General features: G+C 53.4%; 1 protein-coding gene across 2 annotated transcripts in view; it reads left to right on the plus strand.

Annotated features, from left to right (window-relative positions):
* The first annotated feature begins 8,288 nt into the window (after positions 1 to 8,288).
* SYNPO (synaptopodin) overlaps positions 8,289 to 25,012 on the plus strand; it is a 37,152-nt gene continuing 20,428 nt past the window's right edge. The window contains exon 1 of one of the 2 annotated variants that reach the window (XM_089909564.1): positions 8,289 to 9,233. In XM_089909564.1, coding sequence (XP_089765690.1) covers positions 8,837 to 9,233 — 397 coding nt within the window. In that variant the 5' untranslated portion in view covers positions 8,289 to 8,836. Of the gene's footprint in view, positions 9,234 to 14,886; positions 14,962 to 25,012 lie in introns of those variants that run through there. The other variant, XM_022590156.2, reaches the window with a different exon arrangement.

A 25,012-nucleotide genomic window follows, 5' to 3' on the forward strand; every position in this document is an offset into this window, starting at 1 on the left:
GAGTACCACATGAAGTGAGGCCTCCTTGGGGTTTATAAGCCTGTGGCCCATCTGCTGTGGAGTGTGGGGTGGCCAGGTACACATCTGGAAGGAAAAGGGCAAAGGCCCCTCCTTCTGTGGTCTCTGGAAGCAGCACCTCCTGCATGCCTTAGGCAGATTAGGTCTTTACACAGAACAAACAAGCACACAAATCCCCACACATTTTTTTAATACTTCTTTTTTTCATGAAACCCCACGAGTTAAATGGAACAGAGATAAGGGGTTGGCATTGCCCCCTATCCCTCTGTGGTTCCTGGACAGTTGCTGAGCGCTTGCAAAGTGGTTCCCAAACCTGTCTGCACATTGGAATCACCTGGGAAATTTTGAAATATACCAATGCCTCAGAGGTTGCGATTGAATTGGCTTAGGGTGCGGCCGGGGCTTTGGAATGTGTAAAAGATCTTGGGAGATCTATCAGGCAGACAATTTTGGGAACTGCTGTGCTAACCCTTTGGGGCACAAGCTCATCTAGTCCTCACAGCAGCTAGGATGCTGGTGTGGTTATAGTTCCCACTTTACAGATGGAAAGATGGAGGCTCACAGAGGTAAAATAACTGGCCCAAGTTCAGACAGCCAGGAAACAGGCAGGGTAGGGATTTACTAGCCATGGTCTTAGCCAGTGGTGTGCTGTTAAATGTTTAACAACTGGCTCTCTGGAGCCAAAACAAAAGCCCTGATTTGTAGCACCTGCCCATATCCATGGTGAAATGACTCCCACCATGGCTGATTTCAAGCTACCAAAGTGATATCACTGAGCACAGAGTTGGGAAGTGGTTCACACAATTGGCTGTTGGGTCAGTACATTGGGCTCCAGCATGTGGCTGGGCCATGCGGCACGGTGAGGAGGGGGGGATCCTATTGAGTAGGAGGTAGATATTGTAGTAATTTGATGAATTTTTAGTCATAGGACACTTTCTCAAATGAAAAATTTGAAAGCCCCCAATATTTCCAACAGATAAAAAGCAGTATGTTATCAGTAGAGGTTTATTTTATAAACTTAAATTATAAGATCTTGCTCTTGCTAAACTGGGTGAGCCCCAGGGCGGGGTGGAGACTTATGATAATGGGCAGTAGGTGGCGTGAACAGCAGCCTCCACTCAGAACCAGAAGCCTCGCGGTCCAGGCCTACCTCTGACCTCACTTCCCCGGGTGGCCTTGGGCCAGTCCCTGCCCCTCTGGGCCTCCATTTTTTTGTGTGTCCAGGAGGAGTCTGGACGGCACGTGGGACCCGCAGGGTGTGGTTTTCTAAGCTGGCGTTGGCCCTGCAGCACCCCTGCCTGACCCCAGCCAGCCTCGCCCCTGTATTTATAGCCATGACTTCAGTCTCTCCAGTGCCACTGAAGCTAGTTCCCTGGACCACATATTTATAAACCCAGCAGGGCAGAAATAGACGTGACGTGCAGGGAACTTGGCTGATTTGGTGAGCAGACTGGATTTGGTGTGTCCATTTGGAATGGGCTCAAGCTCCCAGCATCCTGGGTACCAGGACTCAGGCAATCCAGAGCCGGAAGGGCACTTGGAGACTCCAAGCCCAGCCCTGTATTTGTGTGGTTGGGGGTCACTCAGGCCCAGGAGTGAAGGGATATGTCCAGGTGTGCAGAGGGCATGGCAGAGACAGGCCCAGAATAAAGAGTTTTTTTGCACTGTGCAAAATGGCGTCTCCCCGGACCCTGGGGAGACCACCCCTTCCACAAGTGATCATATCAGGTGCCAGATACCTGTCAGGTCCTGGTTTGGTTGTTTTTCTGCTCTGGGACCGTGGGCAGAGATTATCCTCCCTCGGCCTCTGTTTCTCCATCTGTTAAATGTGAATAGTAGTAGGTACCTGCCTTCTAAGGTTACTGTGGGGAATAAACAAGGTCATGCTTGATATCATATACCTGGACAGTGCCAGCACACAGTCACAGTCAGTGTTCGATAGGTGGTGCCTTATATCCTCAGTCACCCCTTAACAAAAGTAACCTATAGGATATCATTATTCTTATCCTCAAACTCATTGTATAGCATGGGTTTTACATCGAGGAGACACTCTATCCATTTAATGAACTTGGAAAAGAACGCCCTCAAAGAAATAAAGCTAATACGTGAAATCACATTTTTATATACTGGACCATAAAAATGCTCAATCCTAGATGGTAGACAGGTTCGTAGTGGAACATGAAGGTTCTAAAGTGGTGATGAATAGTCAGGGTGCTGGTGTAAGACATCTCCCAGGGGCTTGCAGGGTTTGTGTTCCTGAGTTTGCCGCCTAATGTTGATTTTACATATTTTTAATGGTATATGAGAATTTAATGTAATACTGAACCTGAAATACATATGCCATACAAAACAGAAGATAGCATCATAGTAATACCACTGTTTTTCCTGTCCTAATGATACGTGCACTCCCCAGTCCCCTTTCCTGTTTAATTATTTTTCCATTGCACTTATCACCCTCTGACATACTTTCTTATTTATTTATTGTCCGTCCACCCCAACTAACGTGTGAGCTTCACGTGGGCAGGGTTTCTTTCTCTTTTGTTCACTGTGTACTGCCAGGACTTAAAATAGTGGACGGCACAGAGCAGGTGTTCAGTGAATATGTGTCAAAAGAATGAATGAATGAATGAGTGAATGTGTGAGTCTCCATCCTACCAAGAAGGCAACTGGAATTCAGTGAGATGAGTGACTGGTCCAAAGTTACCAAGCTATCATGAGGCTGCACTGAGGCCTGGCTGACACTCGTCTCTCCTGAGACCACCCAGTATGTCCAGCTCAGGAGTTCTTCCCAGGCCCTCACAGCTACCTCTTGTCAAGGGATGGTTTCCTGACGCTTCCAGAGCTCTCCCAGCTTCACGTGACGCTCATCCAACACTGGTCCCTTAGGTCCCAGGAGTAGGACAGGAACAGTGGGGAGAAGGGAAGTGGGGAAGAAGGAAGAGCAGTCAGAGCAGGCTGGGCAGCCAGGGTGGTGACGGCCGGAGGCCAAGGCAAGAAGAAAGGAGGCCACGATCGGTCAGTCTGTCCTGCAGGTCTGGAGGGAGGGGTCAGTAATGTGGGGTCACATTTGCACATCCCTCTGGGACTGACTCTGCCCACGGAAAAATGCCAGGGAAGGGCAAGTCCAGGGAGGATTCAGGGACACCTTCAATCGTGGATACTGCCATCCCCACCAACCACTCTGCCCAAGGCCTTTTTTAGCTGGGGAAACTGAGGCCCATTGAAAGGAAGTGACTCTTCCAGAACACATAGCAAGATAATTCCAAACGCCAGGCTTCCTCATTCTCACCAGTTCTGGAGGTTGGAGGGGGTTGAGACGCCCCCTTTGGAACCATGGGGAAGAGACCCCCACCCACCTTGGCTCCCATCCCCTCCTTGAGAGAAAAGCACTAAGGCAGGAACATGGTCTCAGCTCAGAATCTTGAGGACAACAAAAGCTCTCTTCCTAGTGGCCAAGAGAACTCAGCTCTGGACAGTCCAGACACTACCCTCCACCCCACTCCTAATGCCAGGGTGCTGCCAGACAGGGGTGGGGTGGGTAGGCACACCCTGAGCCATCTGGACCAGTTCTGGGTTACCCCTTTCCCCAGGGTGACTCCAATTTTGTCCCTAGGCTATACATACAGTTAGTGCCTCAGTTACTCCCAGTCCACTATTCCACTTGATGACTATTTATTTAGTGACTCCTATGCTCCAGGCAGTGCACCAAGCACTGCAGATAATCTTCCCCTCTCTCCCTTCCACCCTCCCATCCTCCCATCTTTCCATTCTTCCTCCTCATTCACTCATTCATTCATTTAGTAACTACTTAAACTATTAAGGCAGTACAGCCTATGGATAAGAGGGATATTTGGAGCTGGACTATCAGGATATGACCCCCGACTCAGCCACTCACTAGCTGTGTGAGCTTGGCAAGTCACATAAGTTCAATTTCCTTATCTGTAAAATGGGGATAATAATAGCATCTTCCTTATAGGGTTGTGATGAGGATAACATGAGTCAGTGTACACTAAGTGTCTGGAATAACACCTGATGTAGTAAACACTTCATAAACTTCAGCCATCATCCTTGTCATTGTGATTATGTGCCTGGCACTGTGCCAAGTGCTGAGGAAATTGCTTCAAAATGCTCCTCTCACAGAGGCGTCTGCACGCCAGCCCTTGTTTCAGCCTCCACTTCCATCCCCAAAGCTGGGCCTTGCCATGGCTCCCGCAGCCCTATAGGGCTACCCTCTACGTTACCTCTCAAGCCAGCAGGAGAGAGTCCAGGCAGCTGAAGCCTGTCACAATTTGGCCACCTTCTCTCCCAGCCTCACCTCCCTCTGCCCTGCCACACGTGCCCTAGCCTCAGCCTATCCAGGCCCTTGTGGTTCTCCAGATTCATCCTCAAATGGTCCTTCCTTCTTGCCTCCACGGGGCCTTGATGGATGGAGTACCCTCCATTCATCAGACTGCCAAACGCTTCCTGCCAAAATCCTTCAAATTCAACTGAAACATCATCCATCATCCCCAGGAAGCCCTCCTTCCTTCCCCTCAGCCAAGAATCATGAGATCTGCCTTTGAATCTGCATTTCCCTTTGTTTGCAACTTTTCTTTATTCCATGAGCAATGGGGAGCCACGGAGGGTTCCTGAGCAGCTGAGCAACACACTCAGAGGTACGCTTTAGAACAATGGACCAGATCCTGTAGAGGATGGAGACAGGGAGAGATTGCAGGTAGGGAGGCCAGGTATGGAGTCCTTCAGAGGAATAAGGGTTTCAGCTTCCTGGGCTGCTTATCCCCTCTCTGCCTACTCTAGTCTCCCCCTTACAAAATCAGATCCTGTGATTTCCCCAGCACTGACTCAGGAAGTCAGGGGGAAAGTCAAAACTAGGACCCCATGCCTGATGCTGCAATGTGTCTACTTAAGCCCTGATCCTCAGCATTCCTCACTCCCTTTATTTCCTCTGCAGCTACAAAGCAGGCTGAGGGCACTGAAGACGATGAAGAATCAGGGCAGGCCAGACTGTGCTTTATGTTCACCTGGCCTGTGAGCCAAGCATCCCCAGAGCCCCATAGGTGAGCAGCACCCGGCCCTGCTCCCTCATCCCCTGCCAAGTAAAGGAGCGAGCCTGTATTTTTCAGTTAATCCCTCAACAACCCTGTGAAGTAGGCTCTGTGTTAATCTGTTTTACAGAAGGGGAAACTGAAGCTCACAAAGAGAGAGACTTGCCCAGAGTCGGGCAGCCACTGAACAGAGGAGTCAGAATTCAAACCCAGATCTGATTCCAAAGCCAGTGCCCTTCCTCCACCACATAGGGATGTGAGAGGCTCCCAAGGCCACGTCCCCTGGGCCCACTCATGGCAGAAGCCAACCACTGAAGGAGCCTCTGGAGATCTCGGCAGACGCTCAGAGCTGCATGGACAGGGGCTGTAGAGATCTGATGCTCAGCTAGGCCTCTGGTCCTGGGGGCCCTGCTTGGATTCATGGGAGGCGAGGGGAGAGAGGACAGGAGGCTGACCGCTCAGGAGGGAGCAGGGCTTGTGCGAGAGGCTGGAGGCAGGTGTCTTGACACCTGGGCTCTAATGCCAGGCCTGTGTCTGAACCTTCTGTACAACCTGAGTGATCCCTTCCCTGTTCTGGGCTCAGAGCTCCCCTCTCTGAGATGAGCGCGGTGGGTTTGCTGGACTCTGTCAGTCCTATCAGCTGAGGCTGGATGGACTGGAACCTTGGGCCTGTGGCCAGAGGAGGGCTGTGGATTTGGGGAAGCTGGTATTAGAGGACTCCCCCTTCCGTTTCTGTGGAGGCCGGAGCAGGCTCTCTCCTGCCCACGGTGGAGCCGTGCCCACACGGACAGGTGTGCTGTGTCTGAGCACGCAAGCTCGGGGGCTGGGCGGGGTCCCTGGAGTCAAGTCTGCAGCCCCTGAGAGTGCGGGTAAGAGCACGGGGCCCAGCAGTTCTACCACTCAGCCCCCTGTGACCCTGGATGCAGAATTTCTCTCTCCGTGCCTGTTTCCTCATCTGTAGACAGCACTCACGTGGCTGTCCCACAGGAGCGTTAGGTCAAAGCCTTGTCCAAGCACCAGTAGATGCTCAGTAAGGGGCAGCCGCCATTACTGTTCCGGGTCCTGACATCCCCTCCCCTTCCCCAGGCTCCGGAGCAGGGTGGGTGTTCCAGGACTTGGGCCCACAATGGGGCCTGCCCAGACCCCCCAGCTGGGCTGGGAGCCTTCCCTCCTTGGGAGGGAGACTTGAATTGGAGCGCCCCTGCCAACTCCTCCCTCCCGGCTTGGCAGTGCGAAGACAACGCCGGCCAAAAATATTTGTGTGGGTGGCGGAAAGTTAACTTTTCCGCCTCTGTCTTCTTTCCTGGAAACCGTGGCCGCCGTCAAATACAGCAAAACAGAAGCAGGCATAGAGTGAGGCGAGGCCCTGTGGGGCGTCCCAGGGAGCCCTGCCCCCCACACCTACTCCTGCCTCCTGCCATCTGGCTCCATGGTGGGGCGGGTGGCGGTGGTGATGGAGGGCTCCAAAGGCTTAGGATCATGGCATCCTGCAATGCCAGGGCTGGCTGGACCCTCCAGCATCACCTGGCTCAAGCCCACCATGGTGCCTTTGGGCAAACCGGCTCGAGTGCAGAAGGCCCCTGCCCAAGGTCAAACAGCCAGTTAGGACTCTTCAGAATTCTACCAGCCCTTCGTGAGATTCTAAGATTCTTTGAAACTCTAATGGCAGAAATCTGGCAGCAGCTGGCGAGTGAGAAGGAATCTGGAGACGAATGAGGCCCTGGAACCTCTCTTCCCTGTGTCCACCATCACGGTCAAGGTGCCAGAGATGGGTTCAGAGATCAGCCTTATCACTTACTAGCTGTGTGACTCAGGCCAGAAGTCACTTCGCCTCTCTGATCCTCAATTTCCCCACCTCTGAAATGGGATAATAACAGTACCTCCCTCATAGGAGCCTACTGGGGTGGGGGATGCCTGACCCTGCCTGGGGGTGGAGGCATGGCCTCCAGGTACCACAGCAGCAGAGGTCAGCCCAGGCCCTGAGGTCGCCAACATCCACAGTCTTTCACAATTCTCAGAATTCTCACTGCCCATGCGGCAGCCAGTAGGAGGTGGGGGGGATTCTTCTCTTTCTGTTTTATAACAGGATAAGTGACATTCAGAGAGTTCAGATCCTCCAGAGTTCACACAGCTAAGCAGTGGTGGAATCCAAGATCTGTTAACCAATATCTATAAATTTCAAGGTTTCCTCCCGAGTGCAATTGGTCACTGACCCTGACTTAAGCTCTACCTGCCCATCCTGGGGCATCTTGCCCACCTCTGCCTGGGGCCTCCACAAATGATTTTTAAATCTTTGTCTCCAACCTGGAACTCTCCCCTGCTCTTCAGGCCTCCCTGTGGAGCTGACCGTGCTCAGCTCCCCCGGAAATCCCAAATCAAACTCATCTCCCTGCTCCCCTGAACACCTGCTCCTAACCATTTATTCCTGATCTCTATTAACGAAATCACACTGTCACCAGAGTGACGAACTGGGCTGCATCCTAGCCTCCTCCCTCTTCCTTCACACCCACTCTCCATCTGCCTCCCCGCCCAGCCAATTCTTCCGCCCAAGTTTCTCTCCCATCTATCCCCTCTGCGCATCCCTATAGAAAGACTCCATCCTCTCTCTCCTGGATTGCCATCATTTTTAACATCTCTAAATAATCATACTGTTATTATTATTGTCCCTGTTGTCATTCACAGCTCTCCCCACCAGATCTGAAGGCTTCACAAGCCAGAGTACCATGTCTTCTTTAGTCCCACTGTAGCCCCAGTACATTTTATAGTGTCTAAAATGTAAACAGGAGCTCAAAAGTTTTCGGTGGAATGAAAGAATAGTCAACATGTATTAAGTTATGTCTCAGAAACTGTCCTAAGTCCTCTGCATGCATTTTCTCACTTAGTCCTCATTGCAACACTATGATGGAAATATTACAGTTCCCATTTTACAGATGGGGAAGCTGAAGTTCACAAAGGTCATGGGACTTGTTGCCCACCACACAGGTGGCAGAGGTGGGATTCTAGCTCAAAGCCTGGGCATGTAAGCACATCACTGCGCCCCGTCCCTTGGTGCACAGCCTCCTCAGGGGGTCCTGGCCCCAGTCTTGCACCCTCTGCGCCACCACTGCTGTGATTCCTTGTGGCATATGTACCTTTGGTGACACATGAGAGAATTTTTTCTAGGAGGTGCCCAGATAAATATTTTTAAATAACTAGGTATTTATTTAATGTGTATTAAGGGGGAAAATGACTTAGCACAACATATTCGTGGTTTCTCTGCAATTATTGCTTAAGATAAGTCTAAAGTAATAGAAGTAAGTTATTTAAAGTTGATTTACGGAAAGATATTAAGCAAATAAAGTGTAAGTGGCATAAGGATATGGCAAAAATTGGGGCAAAAATTTGGGATGTCGAATGACTGAAGCTTGGGACTTTCCTATGGACACGTGAGACCTGTACCCCCAAACACCAGTCAGTTCAGTTCTCAGGGTTCCCCTAAAGTGGAGTCAGAGGCTCAGCCTGGAACACGCAGAGAACCATCTCATGCACTGTTTCTTTTCTCCCTCTGCAGATAGATCATCTTGAAGGGGAGGCGTCACAGGCGAGAGACGGGTTAAGGAGGAGGGCTTGGGGGGCCATCACCCACCCAGTCCAGGAAGTCTAACAGTTGAACCCCATTCCAGCTCTGTGAGAAGGCCCCGAGAAGAGCAGAGACCAGGGCTTACTCGGGAGCCTCCAGTCCTGGCCTCAGCGCAGGCGCCAGCTTCTCTGTGTCCCTGAGGAGAGGCAGCACCATGCTGGGCCCTCACCTCCCAACCCCGCCCCTGGGGCCCAGCGAAGGCAAGTCCTCACCCTGCACATTTGGGCTTCCTGACGGGAGCTACAGGTGTCTGGCCTTGGAGGCCGAGGAGAGCGGCGGCGAGGAGGGCCTACAGGGAGAGGCGGAGCTCACGGGCTTGGAGGAAAACGAAGTGGCCAGAAGGAGTGAGGACAATGCCTGCAGAGCCACCCAAGGGGCACCACAGCTTCCCAGACCCCGGGGCATCCAGTCACCCAGCTGCTCCAGGGAGGCACGAGGGGGTTCCCAGCATGACAAGAGAGCCAGCCAGGACTGGGACACGGTGAAGGCCCAGCAGGTGATGACAGCCAGCCTCAGCCCCAGCCCTGGGCCCAGGGTTGCCCAGAAACCAGGTAAGCTCATGGCCCTTTTCCCCTGGACTGCCAGAGTCATGGGGGACCCCACAGGTGCTTAACACAGGCACTCCCGACCATATTTTCCCATGGTACACAAGAGACCATCAGAGTCCCACGGGCCTGCCCAGATTAACAGCTGTGGAGAGACAGGGGAGGCTGTGCCATACGTGTCATTCCAGCTGTACCACATCTAAGTCCACTCTTTTCTCTGCCAAAGAGGGCACGTGAGAAGGCAGTGAGAGAAAGCCACGTTATCATGCTTGGTTAAAAAAAGCCCCTCACACACTCTTGTCTGCCCTTTTTTTTTTTGCGGTTCGCGGGCCTCTCACTGTTGTGGCCTCTCCCGTTGCGGAGCACAGGCTCCGGACGCGCAGGCTCAGCGGCCACGGCTCACGGGCCCAGCCGCTCCGCGGCATGTGGGATCCTCCCGGACCGGGGCACGAACCCGTGTCCCCTGGATCGGCAGGCGGACTCTCAACCACTGCGCCACCAGGGAAGCCCCTTGTCTGCCCTTTGATCATTCGTGGTAACAAATGACCTTAGAGTCTGAGCAACTGATGGGGCAGGACCACCTTGCTGAACATAGTAAGTGCCAACTACTTGCGGGTGCTGGGGATTCAGCACGGGGCGAAACAGATGTGGTCCCTGCCCTCATGGTGCTTTTGAGGTAGAGACTGAGCCTTTGATCTAAACCGACCTCCTAATTTTACAGGTGGGAAAACTGAGGCCCAGAGTAAGGAAGAGACTGCTCCAGGTCACTCGGCCTGTCGGTGGCTGAGCCGAGCCCACATTCCTCATCCAGGCCTTGGTTTCCCATCTGTTAGAGGCGACAGAGGCACGTCACCTGGGCTGCAGGGATGACTCAGTGACATTGTGTAGGGGAGAGCTCGGTGTGCATGGCACAGGAGGAAGGAAGGAAGGGAGGAAGATCAATTTCCCACAGGCGGCAAGAGTCGGCAGAGCAGGGCGGGACAGGGAAACCCACACTGAATCACCTCCACCGCTGGGTCCATGGCAACGCTGAAGTGGGTCCAGATGGGGAGGACATGAGCCGGGCCATGCTCGCTCAGGCGGGAGCCGCTGCCAGCAGATCCCGGGGGCGCAGGGCGTGCGGGGGACACAGGCCTGGGAGGGCTTGTGCGTCAGGAAACTGAAGGAGCACTTCATTTCTGTGCAGGCGTCGCCGACACCCAGCCTGGCGTCTCACCAGCCTCCCACCCACTCCCTTTTCCGAAATAATTCTCTCCAGGCTCTGACCACCCCCCACGGGCACCATTCCCCATCCCCGTGGCCCCCAGGCTTGGGTCACACAGGGAGCCAGGCAGGAACAAGGAAGGGCCTTCAATGCATTTGGGGTAGGTAGGAGGAGGATCCCAGGGGGATCCAGCAGCCTTGAACTTGGAGACAGGTCTCCACACCAGAGTCGACACAAATCCAGGTCCCCTAGAGCTGGAAGCCTCAGGACATGTTCCCTTCCCTCTCACAGAGCATGGCTGGGGGTCAGGAGACATGGGTGCTTATTCTGGACCTGATGCAACTAGCCAAGGCCCCCAAAATCCCTTCCCAGTTTCTTCATCTGTGAAAATAAAATAAAAATATGAGCCCTATCTACCTCATAGAGCTATCGGGAGGTTGCAGGGTAATCTAGATAAGCATGTAAGGGATGTTGATAACAACTACAATGATCATCGTCAGGGCAACAATACAAGAGCTATTATTTGTTTAGCCCTCATGTGCCAAGTCCATTGTGCTAAGAGCTTTGCACATATCACTTCATTTAATCACATAACAATCCCCATAAGGGACACACTGTTACTATCTCCATTATACAGAAGAGAAGACTGAGGCTCAGAGAATATAAGTGACTTGTCCAAGACTCATGGCTAGCAAGCTGCAAAGCCATGATTCAATCACAATGTTTTGAACGTGGGGCTTTGCTCTTGGCTACCACTGTGCTCTGGATCTACACGGGCGAGAGTTGTCTGCTGACACCCTTGAGGGGAAGAGACCATATATGGAGAAACTACCAGTACCGACTCCTGTTGGCTTCTCACACAGAGCTGGCCCATTTCATGGTACCTCATTCTTGTTGATCTTTCAAGGCAGCTATTATTCTCCCCATTGTACAGGTGAGGCAACTGAGGCTCAGAGACTCACATTCCTTGCCCAAGGTCACAGTCAGCGCTGGAGCTGAGATTATGGTCTTGTTCTTCTTGCTCACAGTCTGGTTCATTCCTCTCTTTAACATCTAGCCAGATGGTTATCTAGTTCTGTCCTGAACATTTCTAGGGACAGAAGAGGTAGGAGTAACCTCAGGAGGATGGAGTGGGCAGGGGAGACTTCTCAGAAGTGGAGGCAGAAAGGAAGTTGGGTCTTGGGAGAGAGTAGAAACCCGGGTGGTCTTGGGTCAGAGCCTACACTGGCCTTTCTGCTCCCTTGAGAAAGGGAGTGGCCAGAGTCCCTTCTCTCTATGCGGAGATCTGGAGGGAAGGGGCCTGTGGCTGCCAGGTTATTAGCGGATTAGGGCGTCCTTTTAAAACTTCCTCCCATTACTGCCAAAGGATTATAAGTATCTTCAGACAGTTACACCCATCCTTCCGCAATTATACCTGCCTCTCTTGAGTGCTCCCTGACGGTTTTAACTATGGGTCACGGCATCTTCTGCCTTGAGTATCCACCACTTGGGGTGGGTGGGTTTCAGTGACATTTTGCTCAGGCCTGAGTACAAGCTGAGCAGAAGAGAATGGGGTCCTTGGCAGGCTGGAGGGTCAGGGGATGCAAGGAGATGAGGTGGGCAGCAGCCTGCAGCTCAAGTTCCCTGCCGTCAGCTGCTGCCAACTTGAGAGAAGATACGTGGGAAGGAAAGTGTCCCATAGGGCTCCTCCTCAGCGCTGGTTAGTCCGTAGCTCACCAGGAGAGACCCACGCTGTGCTTCCCACAAAGTCGCAGCTGGTCATAACTGGCAGGGCTTACTGAGATCATTCTATAGATAATCTTGTGGAGATTCCTAAGTCCAGAGATGGCAAGTGAATTGTCCAAGGTCACACAGTAAGCTGGTGGCAAAGCTATAGCTGGAACCCAGGGTTTCTGCCCCTCAATTCAGCTGCCAGGCCCTGTGTTAAATGCTTTGCATGGGTTCTTTCTTTTCATCCTCTAAACAGCCCTCTGAAGTTCATAATTTTCTTATCTGTTTGACAGATGAGGAAACTAAGGCATAACAAGTTTAGGTGACTTGTCAAAGTATCAGGCCAGCGGGTGGAGGAGCTGAGGTTTGAACCCTGGGAGGTCTGGCCCATGCTTTCAACCACCCTCTGTGCTGCCTTGTCTCCATGGAGACAAGGCAGCAGGCTGTGTTCTCCCACCCACCTGGGGCTGGGGAAAGGTTGTTCAGACTCTGAGGGATGGTGGACAAGCCATACCCCTTCCTCCTTGGAGACACTCAGGGAGACCTGGGATCCACTGCCCATCCAGCCCCTCCTCTGCCCCTGGCTTTGGGATTCCCACCTTCCCTCCTCTCCAGGCCATTGTTCTGGAGGTCCAGGTTATCTGGAGAATTTGGAGACCTTTCCAACTCTACTGGACACTGCTCCAAGCCTTTGGGGTGGAGATGGGGGTGTGAATCTGGGCTGTCAGAGGAGCCCTGCCCCGGCCATGTCTATCTTGCTGAGGCAGGGGAGTCAGCACCCATGATGAGAGCTGATCCCTGGGCCAAGGACAAGGCCCCTGCTCCTCAGGCCTGTGGAAAAGAGGGCAGACAGAAAGGCAAGGTGCTGCCCACTCTCCCTCCCCCCACCCCCCGACCACGGTGACTCTAATAGGGGTGATGGTGTAGGAGCAGGGCTCACAGGTTCTCATAGACCTCACACGTGTACCCACACATACTCGCTCACACTCCCTACAAACACATGTGTATGCACAATGATATCTACACACCATGTTCTTATGCAAATGCTCATGTGTATATATTCACAACTGCACACACATGCACACACATGCATGCTCTCAGACACCAACACACCCGTGCATGGGGTAGACATTGGCACACACCCTCCCACAGATGCCCCCCTCATCCATGCATGCTTAACTTTCACATGTGGACACATGTGTCAGATTTGCATACATAGCAAGCAGTCCCACCTGAAAACATACAAGCACACATATTCCCTCCCTTAGATACAGGTTAAAAGCATGTTCCTTTCTCCATTTTCTTTTGCTCACACACCTACACTGTGCAATCTCTCTTGCATGCACACACTCTCTCCTACAGGCATATCCACTCTGCACACCCACTGTCACATACCCACATACAGACCGAACCACTTTCTGTCCTTCCTTTCCCCCATCTCCTTCACTTTCATACCCACCCACACAGTAATCCTAGCCTCCCTCCCTCTCTCTCTCTCTCTCTCTCTCTCCCACACAGTTTGTTTCCTGGTTTCTCACAGGCTGGGCTATAGCACGTGTACTCACAGAGCAGGCCTGCCTGATGTCAATCCCCAGGACCCCTTCAGTGCCCACCTCCACCCCCCCCACTGTCACCTGGGGCAGCCCCAGCACAGGAGCAGCCACCGGGTCAGAGGGATTCTCTGAAGCCATGAAGCCAAGCAGAGGGTCAGCAGCCAGGGAGGGTTTGTCCCTTCTGTCACCTGACCCCATGCACTCTAAGCCCACCCACTGGGGACAGGGGACGTCTCAAAACGAGGCCACTTGCACCTCTGCATTTCACAGAACCTTGGGTGAGTGGGCTTACATCAGCACATTTCTAACTTCCTCTAGCAGAAATCTAAACACAGAACCTTGATATAAAGGACACAAAAGTGGAACCATCCTGGTTAAAGGGGTGGGGTACTTGGAACCCAGGGAAACTTCGGTGAAAACCCAGGACAGCGTTTTTCCACGTGCTTTGTTGGGGGCGTGAAAGGTGCTTCTTATCAGCCCAGTTTCCAAGCCCATTGCTAGCCCCTCCACCACTGGGAGGGGGCACGTGATTGTGGAAATCTTGGCTTTTCACAGCATCCCCACTAGATTCTGATGCACATGACCCTTGCCATGGGGGCTCTGAACGTCACTGCCCTTGTTGTTGCTGGCCCACTAGTTAAGACAGTGGATGGCCCCAGACTGCCTGGGAGGTGACAACCTTCCTCAACCTCTATGTGCCAAGGCCTACTTAGGCAGTCCTACCTGCCTAAGTCCTAGACAGTTATTCTAGTTACTGGGGCTGAGAAGGGAGAGGATGGGCCTAAGAGGGTACTGCATCTGGGTCTGAAAGGAAACGGGCTGGGGAGATGGGAGGTGGTGTCAGTTATGGGGACTCACAGAGACAGACTTAAAATGGGGTTAGTGGGAAGGATAGAGAAAAGAGGGGGGCATGAAATAGATGGGAGAGACATGAAGAAACTGAGTGAAATAGAAAGCAGAAGGATTCAGGGACCCATCGAGAGACACAAAAATTGAGGAGGAAACAGAGAGACAGACAATCAAGCAGCAGAGACTGAGGCCAGGGAGAGGAAAGAGGCAGAGAGAGGGGACCCGAGGGGAGATGGGAGGCCTAGCCCGCGGAGGAGGGAGTCGCACCTCCGAGGGCTGGGCTGGGCGGGGCGGGGGGAAGGGCGGCGCTAGGGCCCCGGGGAGCGAGCGGCAGGAGCGTGGCTCGCCAGCCCGCCCAGCCCTCCCGGCTCCCGGTCCCGGAGCAGCCTGCTAGGCGGTGGAGTGGGCTGTGGCGGAGGTTAGGAGGGGGCGCCAGGCGCGGGCGGGGGGGGGGGTCGGCGGGGGTCTCGATCGGGGCGGGGCGCGCTGACGGACGTGGCCAGGTGCGCGGAGGTGGTGGCGCCGGTGAGCTCGGGGACCGCGCGCGGAGGCTGGAGGTGAGTGAGGGGCGCCGGCCGGGCAGGGGTGCCGGTGCCGAGCGAGCCTCGCCCCTTCCCACCTGTGCCGGTCTAGGCGCCGCCCATGTGGAGGTGGCACGTCTGGGCTCCAGTCCCCACACGCAGGGTGACCTTGGCTGAGTCGCTGCTACACTCTGGGCCTCAGTTTCCCCACCTGTACGGTGGGGTGGAGGCGGGGACCTGGGGAAATCTCGAAGCTCCGCGGCAGCTCAGCAGCACGCCCCGAAGCCGGGCTGCGTGGGAGCTCCAGCCCTCGAGCCCCAGCCCGCAAGCAGATCGCGGCCGGGGCAGCCGCGGGCTGGCGGGTGGGCGACAGCCGGAGGTCTGCGCCCCCCGGCCCGCTCTGGGGAAGGGGGAAACGGCTTGACCCCGGGAAGTGGCGGGTTGGGTTCTGCCGGGGGTTGACCAACATGGGCGCCTGTGGGGCAGCGGGAACGGCGTGTGCTGGGCCCGGGCCCTCACCCCTTACCGCGGGCGGGGCGCCCGGGTCCGGCTGTGCGGGCGAGGCACGCAGGACGCGGAACCCGCAGACCGCGGGGAACACCGGGGCGAGCCCCACCTGGGGAAATCGAGGCCTTTCCTGAGTGCCTATGGGGGAGAGGGGGACCTGTCCTAAGGACTCTACACCGCATTCTCACAGTTTGCCCAGTCTGCCAAGGTGAGCGCGGAGGCCCTAGAGGTGAAGGGCGGGGCTCCTATCTAACAACTACACCGTGGAATCAGGGGGCTCCATCCAGAGCCCGGACAGGACCTTTCTGAGAACTCGGGAGAAAAGGTCTCCCTCCTCCCCACCTCCACCCCAAGTTATAGGCTAACTCTGGATGGGGACAGGACCTCCCGTGTTCCATGCCTGGGTTGTTCACAGGGACAAGAGCCAGTGGGGAAGCAGCACGCGCCCCAGTCCCCGTCCTACCCTGAGTGGCAGGTGACACTGGAGTAAACCACCTTGCTCTGTGATCTTGGGGCAAGCCTCCTGCCCTCTCTGGCTCCCAGTGAGAGGGTGGGCGGGTGGCCCCTGAGGGGCTAACTGCATTGGAGACAGCAGCACTGGTAGTGGCTGTAGTGGCAGTCGGAGGTTGTCCCAGCCCTGTCATGTTGCACGATTAGGATGAGATAGGATGCTGCTCAGAGGGACCAGGGTATGCTGGGGTAGGGGGCTGGGAGCCTTGCTGATGCCAGCCTGACTGTCACCACCCCCGGGCCTGGCCCCCACCCTGTGTTGGGGGACAGCACCACAAACAAACTGATGTCCTCCTCCCAGTGCTTTGCTGTGTTATCTCAGGCGGTGGAATGGGACCTCAAGGGAGGTGAAAATACTTTGTTTGCTTGGGAGGTGGGGGAACACCTGCCTCCGTCTCCCTGTGGGATCTTGGGTTGGTTCCTCTTCCTCTCTCTCCTATCTGTACAACGAGGGGAACGGACTAGGATCATTCTGGTTTGATATTCAGAGAACTTCCCAAAAGCAAACTGTTCGCTGCTATGCTACCTTGGCTCCCCATCGCCACTTTGCAGGCCTTGAAACGGCTCACCCCCCTCCCCACCCCCAGACTAGTACCTAAATTAAACTGTGGTTGGAATCAGCATTTACATTATTAAAATAAGGCCTTTTAACTCCTTCCCTCCCTTGTTATCTGTTGCCTTTCCTCTAAGGTAAAAAAAATAATAATAAAGCAAAAAGAAAAAAATCCTGTGGCATTCGGGGCCTGGTTCCCAACTGATCCCTAGCCTCTGCAGTCAGCACTTTATCTAATCTCCCCATTTTAGAGTTGGGGAGACTGAGGCCGGGGAGGGGAAGAGATTTGCTCAGGGTGGTTCTGTGAGGAGAAGGCAGCAGAGCCCCCTTTCCTTGGGACAGAGCAGCTCCTTGACGAGCAGGAGGGGCCAGTGTGGCAGAGGAGCACCTGGAGAGATGGGAGAAGCACAGGAGGAACCTTTTCTCCATCTCCTCTCTACCGCTAGTCGTGCTCTATCTCCCTGGATGACACGTGTCTCCCTGAGCCCACTGCACAGCCCTGGGCGCTGGGATGGGCAGGGGTCATCACACTTTCTCCACCGGCCAGGGCTGCTATCCCACAAGGCTGAACACACCTCCAGGCCTAGGGGCCCAGCCTGGGAGGCACCTTTTCCTTCAGGGCAGCTCCCAGGCTTCCAGACATGAGCTCATCGGAGATGCTGATGCCAGGAAGGGAGGGACAGAGGGGGAAGCAGGCTGGGCTGCCAGAATGGGGCACCAAAGGCCCCTGGGGCAGTGGAGGGACGCTGTTGTCAAGGACTGGCAGGCTCTGGCCCCACAGTAGTGTGAAGGCAGGGACAAGATAGGCCAACAGAGGGTCAACTGGGGTGGGGATGGGGACAGGCCAAGTGCTCTGGGCCATAGTGCAGAGTTGCAGGTGCTAGACCGACCTCTGCCACTTGCTTGCTGTATGACCTTGGGTGAATCCCTTGCCCTCTATGGACCTCAGTGTCCCTGTCTAGCAATGGGGTGCGTGGATCCTTAGGCACTGGGGTTACAATAGTGAACAAGATAGACTGGTCCCTGCCCTCAAGATTGCTCTTTAATTGGGGAAATAGCCAAGAAAAAGGGAAGCAAAGAAATCAGCAAGATAGTTTCAGATAGATAAAAGTAGCATGAAAAGCAAAAAGCCACATTGCTAAGATGAAGAGCACTTAGAGGGGTTCTTTGTCTTGGTGGTTAGGGAAGGCCTCTCTCTGGAGGTGACATTGGATCAACACCCTGAATGTTATTTGAAGGTGTGGTCATGGCTGCCTTTGTGGAGTTGCCATGTCCAAAACTTGGGTCTAGAAGAATGGGAGGGATTTGGTGGGGAGAAAGGGTGTTTCAGAGGCTGGTGAAAGGTCTAAACTAAGAGCTGGGGGAAGGGAGTGGGGTGGGCATTGGCTGTAGGTTATGAAAATACCTTCATTCCTCAGGGCTTCAGGCTGTCCACCCAAAGGAACCCAGGCCTGTGATCTGGCCACAGGGGCAGCTGGGCTCTACCAGGCGTGTGTGTGTGTGTGTGTGTGTGTGTGTGTGTGTGTGTGTGTGTGTGTGTGTGTGTGTGTGTGTGTGTGTGTGTGTGTGTGTGTGTGTGTGTGTGTGTGTGTGAACTCAGAGTCCTTTGTGAACTGTCCCTGGACACTGTGGCTCAATTGCTACCCAGTGTGGCCAGAGGAGAAGTCAATGTGGGGACAGCCTCCAGGCCCTGTAATTCCAGAGGCTCACAAAAGCCCTCTCTCTCCGAAATGAAATCTTTACCAACTGGCCACTGCCTGAAATTCCATCATCCTAGCTTCAACTTTTCCACTCAGTGAGGCGGTATAGTATAGTGCTGTGTTGACCCTACCCTACCCTACCCTTCTCTGTCCAGCCTCCCAGGGCTGCTGCAGGTGACGCAAAATTCGGTCTACTCCTGTGCTAGCTGTTTCCTGCGTGTCTAATACACAGATCCTGTGGTTGGACCCCTGGATTCTCTCCCCAGCTTGCTGGGAGATCTTGAGTGTGTTATATAACCTCTCTAGGCTTTTGTTTCCTCATCTATAAAATAGAAACAATAACAGACCCTACCTTGTACTGAAAATTAAATGAGATGATAAAAATAACTATTATCTATTAAATAGTATTATAATGTTTTGATCTCTGTTAAAATAGCAAGCCCTGGAGAAGAGGGACACTCGCTGAAGACTCATATCTCAGTATATGTTACTTTTTGACGTTTAGCCAGGAACAGGTTTGATAGTGGGAGGATGGGCACAGTATGGTGGAAAAGGGCCTGGATCGAGCTTCAGGAATGGATACTTGAACCTCCAGCCTTAGCCAACAAGCTGGTGGTCTTGGATAAATCATTTGCTTCCTCTGGGGCTCAGACTTTGGTTCTGAGCTACTATGAAATGGACTAAGAAGGATATAAGGGGATCGTGAGTGTGAAAGAGCTCGACAGACGCGAAAGCCACTGGGCTGGCAGGAAGGGTGGTCAGCAGGGTGGGTCAGGAAGGGGCAGGCTGGATGAGCCTCAGAGACAGGAGAGTGGGCTGACGTGAGACTCTTGCATGTAATCCTCTGGAATAAAATCTTTTGGAGACGAAGAGTGTTCGATAGGTAAAAGCCAAAGTTCTTGAAAAATGGTTAACATTTATGGTAACTTACTATGTGCCAGGGTGTTTTAAGTTCTTTACATGTCACCAACTCTATGAAGTCAGTCCTGTTATTATCAACGTTTTACAGATGGGAAACTGAGGCACAGAGAGGTTAAGTGAGCTTCCCAAGGTCACACAGTGGTAACTGGCCAGGTTCAAACCTAGGCAGTCTGGCCTCAAAGCCCATGTGCTTAACTCCTGCACAACATGCTCTCTCCTGCCTTAGGTGGAGCGCCAGAGGCTCAGAGGGGCCAAGCCACGTGCTTAATAACACGCCTCTTTGCCCTTTGATCCTCATCATCTCTGCCCCTCAGGTGCTGGAAGGGGGAGCCTCACTGGGTCTGGGGCCTGGGGTTCTGAGGTTGACCCTTGAGCCAGCTCAGCCTCTTATCTTCTCCCCTCATCCCCTGGGAGTAGGTCAGGGAGGATCATGTGTGCCCTGGGAATGCTGTGGGCAAAGGAGGCTCTGCCAGGGCCTGACAAGTGAGCGTCATTAGTGTCGTGAAGCTTGAGTGGATCCCAAGAGCCTGAGCTGTAATAAACTGTCATGGAGTCTGGCATGACTCTCTTCACTGTACGGACGGGGTAAACTGAGGTCAGAGAGTCCAGGGACAGGCCCAAGCCCACACAGGCTCCCTGAGTCTCCGGTACTGCCTTCTGGGCTGCTTAGGACTTGTGGGTTTCGTGACGATATGGGACTTGGGGACCCTCCCACCAATCTCCAAGGTGGCCCCTGGTCTCAGCCAGGACATGATTCCTAATATGTACCCTTTAGGAGGGCACATGAAGTTGGGGGATGGGGAGGGTGCTGATTAAAAAATAGACCGTCACGCGCATGCGGAACAGGCCTGCCACCACCCAGCTTGAGCCAGTTGGCTCCCCTATGCCCAGCTGCCAGGCCCCACTCAGGGCTCCTGCTGGGGGCCCCGCCCACCCCAACCCTGGCTCTGGGCCTGAGGCTGGATGCTCCCAGCCACCTCCTCTCCTCTCCTCCTCCACCTCTGCCCTGCCTCCAGCCAGATGGTGCCCTCACTCAGTCTGGGTGGGCCTGTTGGCTTTAAGCTGTGCCACGGGGGTTCTGGTGTCACCACACACTGGCTGTGTGGCCTTGAATGAGGCCCTTTCCCTCTCTGGGCCTCAAACATGGATGAGTAAAGCTACCAGTTAAAGCTCTTTCTAGCTTTCAGAGCCTTTCCCAGATTCTACCTCTCATTTAGACCCGACAAACAGCGCTCCCCATTCAGAGAGGTATTATGACCTATGAAGGCCACTCAGCTGGAGCGTAGCAGAGCAGAGGAATAGACCCACATAATCTTGCAAGTCCTGGTCCTTTACAACTTCTCCAGGGTGAGCGAGGTCACTGGGAAACATGGAGGTGGATGTCAGCGCTGGTTTTATTCATTTATTCCCTCATTTGGTCAAGAAATGTTTATTGAGCCCAGCTATGGCTTAGGCACGGGGGCAGGAACATAGCAGAGAAATGATAGCCAAGGTCCCTGCCCTGCGGTACCTCCTTACCATGGGGCAGGGCAGACTGACACTAAAACAAATGACGATGGAATTACAAATCTCATGAGAGTTTGGACGAGAGGTAGAGGGTGCTGTGGTAGAGGAATGTGACGTCCCAGGATAGGCACATCCTCCCTGAGACCTGTAAACATACCTGAAGGAGGAGAAGTATGGCCAGAAAGGGACAACTGAGGGGTATGGGAGGAAAGGGTTCTAGGCAAAAGCAGCAGCCAGTGCAAAGGCCCTGAGGTGCGAAGTGCTTGCTTCCTGTCTGAGCACTTGAAGGAAGGCCAGCGTGGCTGGCGTGTAGGGAGGGCAAACACCATGAGGGGAGCTGCAGCCTGGCGTGGAGGGGCAGTGGGGCTAGTCATGCAGGGCCTGGAGCCTGCAAAGGGGTTTGAGGCCAAGCCTAGGAAGGAGGAGCTGTTCCTAGTGTCGGTCTTAGAGGCTGATCTTGCCTCCTTTCTTTTCTGCTTTCCTTCCGATGCCCATCCTGATAGTGCAGTGGGCCCCCCCGCCCCCCCCCCCCGCCGTGCACTCCCCCAGCCACTTCTCAGTATGACTGAATGCAGAGTGCTCAGACCTCATCTTCCTCTATCTGGATCTTGTTTGCATTTTAATAGCCCCCTGTTTCATCCTGCCTTCCAGGAGGGTACCAGCCCCTTGGGCCTCAAATGCAAACTGATGAGGGCATGATTTTGAGCAAGGGGCTGCAGTCACTTCAGCTGAGCGCCTCTGTTCCAGTGGATTCTTATTTCCTCTTATGCCTTGTGGGAGCCTGTAGACCCCAGGAGGTTCAGCTTTTGACTGAATGAAGGCCCGCCCCCCGGACCGACTCCTGCTGCCTGAAACTGCTGTCTGTCCCCTGTCCCACTCCAGCCACCTCCATTCAACCCCAGAGGCCCTCTAGGACCAAGCCCCAGGAGGATTCAGGAGGCCTGTGTTCTGAGCCTAGCTCTGCTGTATGCTTTCGGGCACATCCATTTTCCTTTCTGGGCCTCGGTTTCTCCGTCTAGTTTATAGGGAAATACTCTAGTTTTTCTGTACTCATGGTATGGCAATCATGTATGCGATATCAGCGTCACCCAGAAGCTTCTTAGAAATGCAGACTCTGAGGCCGCACCCCAGACCTCCTGAATCAGAATCTGCAATTTAACAACAACCCTGAGTGACTACTACGTACATTAAAGTATGAGAAGCGCTAAGTCAGTCATTTTTCAACTTAAAAATAATTTTTAAATTAAAAGCTATAGAATCTTCTTCTCTCTCTGAAGTCTTACAGATGAAAACACATTAAGAGGAGAACCGCCCACTCTGTTCATCACATGACTGGGGGTGGGGATCGTGGGGTATGGGCTAGGGACATGGGCTTTATTGGGATGGGCAGCAGAAGGGAGGAGGAAAAGAAACAGCCCCAGTGGGTGAGAGTGGGTGGGGCCCCGTATCCTCAGGCCTCTCCTGACCAGGTGCCCCCAGGAGCCCTTTCAGCTCAGACCTCCAGGGTCCTCAGTTTGATGGGTTTGGAAAGGTGGGCTTGAAGAAAGGGCGTCTGATGGGCCACAGTCTAGCGATGCCTTTTCCTGCTTGTCCCCATCTTGGTGTCCTCCTCTCTTCCCTGAGAAATCCCCGAAAGGGTAGCTGGTGCTATTCTTAGCATGACAGGATGGCGAGCAGAGAATGTGCTAGTGCATTATTTATGCTCTGTGTCAACAGGATTGCACTCAGGTCTCCCAGAACACGGCCCTCCCCAGTGGCCTTCATCAGTGTCTTCCCAGGACCCGTGACCCATCCCTCTGGCCCCGAGCATCTCTGCTCTGTGCATCCAGCCCCCATGCTGGGAAATGGGTCATGAAAGACAATGATGAGCTGGGATCAGGAAGAAGTTCGAGACGATATCTCACTTCTCACCCATTCGGGTGCATATTAATCAAGCATACGACACGTGGTAGGTGTGGGTGCCCTGATGACCGCTGTGTGGGTTCCTGCCTCCCAGGAGCTCACACTTTAGCCTGCAAGTTAGTGGTGCTCCAGCATTGCAGAAGCGTGTGTGCCAGGCGAGATGCTGGGTACTTCGCACAAAAGACCTTATCCTCACAATCACCCTGAAGGATAGGAATTAGGAGACCCCTTCGCAGAGGAGGAAACTGAGGCTTAGCATATACAAGGTAGTGATCTGCTCAGGTGGGATCTGGACTCAGGTTGGCTGGAACAGAAACACCATTCCAGATCAAACGGTAGCATGGAGCATTAGGGCTTTGGGAACCCCCTGCCCTACCCAGTGAGAAGGGCATTTCAGCTGGAAGGAAATTAACCGGCTGAGGTTGTCCCATTGTCGGTGAACCCCAAGTGACTGGAAAAGTCAGTGCACCTGGAGTGGAAGGACTGTGTTTGCTGTGTACACAATGCCCACTGTGGGCTGGGAGGCAAAACGTGACAAGGCCCCGAGGTGGCACATCTAACGAAGCTGGCCCAAGGACTCTGGCTGGGAGCCAAAGACCTGTGTTCTGTGAGATTCTGGCCAGGCCCCTTGACCTTTCTCTGCCTCAGTTTTCTAGTCTTTAAAATAGCATCACAATCCCTGCTCTACTTCTTTCTCTGACGGATGTGAAGCTGCTAGGAAAACTATAAAAGTGTGTGCGTGTTCAAGGATGGTGTATGATCACTACATATAATTACTTATGTAAATATATTTTCTCAAACTTACTTTTTGTTGACGTGGGTCTATCTGCCAGACTATGTTCCAAGCATTTCCCTATATGTTCATTTAATTATAAACACATTTATAAAATCATGAGCTCTAAAGCCCACTGGGTCCCCAACCTAGCTGTGCTTCAGAACCCCTCAGGGAGACTGTTAACGTGCATATTCTGTGGTCCCGGGTCTGGGGCGGAGCCCAGGAATCAACATGTTGGACACACTCCCTGAGAAATTCTGCCGCACCCACAGGTTTCCGATCTGGGCCAGAGAAGGGACAGGACTTGCCTGAGGCCTCGCGATGTGTTGGAGACCAGGTTGCGACTGAAACCCAGGCCTGAAGCTCGCAGTCTGGCCTTTTCCTTCTACTTGTCAGCTGCCCCCTGAGCTCCCTAAAGGCATGAAGCCAGGGATGCGGATGGCTGTGATGAGCTATGATGCCAGTAGCGGCTGATCCGGTTTACGGTGCTGTGCTAGGCATTTTACATGGCTTTTCTATTTAACTGCAGTAGGGGTAGAAAAGGGGGCATTCTCCACAGCAACATGCTCCCTTGGGACATTTGAGCAGCAGGGGGCCGATTTTAATGTAGCCCTGGAAATGGGAAACCATGACTGAGGTGCAGAGATATGGAGAAGTGAATTTGAAACCACGCCATTGGGGCACTTGCCCGCCAGGCAAGGGTGGTCTGGTAACTCAGAGACAGGGCAGGCTGGCAGGAGGGAGACACACATGTCCGCTCATAAGGTGTGTACCCGCCGCACGTGCACCTGCGTCAGTGTGCCACCTGAGTACCTGTGTGTCTCCACATGCATACCGACGGGTGCTATGTGTGCACACACCCCTCTATGGGTGCACACGCAAAGAGCACCTTTGTGTGTGGGTGTGTGTGCAGAGGAAGACATACTATTGCTGGCTAGGCTCTCCCCAGCATTAGGGAGCTGTCCAGAATGTGTGTGTTGCAGGGTGTGTGTGTGCGTGTGTGCGCACAAGCACAAATGGTTGCAATGCAGGGGGATCCCTGAGACCCTGCAGGCCACTAGAAAGACCACTAGAGAAGCTGGTTTCCTTATTCACGTCCCACCTCCACATTACGTGCACCATCCTCAACCTGCCAGGTGCGAGCCTGCCTAGGGACCTTAGCACTAGCTGTTCCCTCTGCCTGGTCTTTCCTCCCCTAGAAATGCACAAGCCTCACTCCCTCACCTTCTTCACTTCTTCACTCTGATGTGACTTCTCAGTGATGCCTCCTTTGATTACCTTATTCACCTTTGCACACCACTCCCCACCCTGTGCAGTCTGTATATCTCCCACCCCTGCTTTATTTTTCTCTATAGAATTTATTATAGAATAGAATAAGATTATAGATATATAATATAATGAGGTTATAGAAATAGTCTTATTTTTTGGCTCCCGTGCTAGAATGCAAGCAGGGCTTTATCTGTTTCTCTTCATGGCTGTGAACAGTGCCTGGCCCTTAGTTGGTGTGCAATAAACATCAGTTGAGTGAATGAGTTCATACACCGCCTATACTTGTTTTCTTTAAATTGTCTAAC

This window comes from Delphinapterus leucas, chromosome 3 (assembly GCF_059928025.1).
Source record: "Delphinapterus leucas isolate spDelLeu-1000000601 "Yukka" chromosome 3, BTC_Dleu_Yukka2, whole genome shotgun sequence".
NCBI classification, from domain to species: Eukaryota; Metazoa; Chordata; class Mammalia; order Artiodactyla; family Monodontidae; genus Delphinapterus; species Delphinapterus leucas.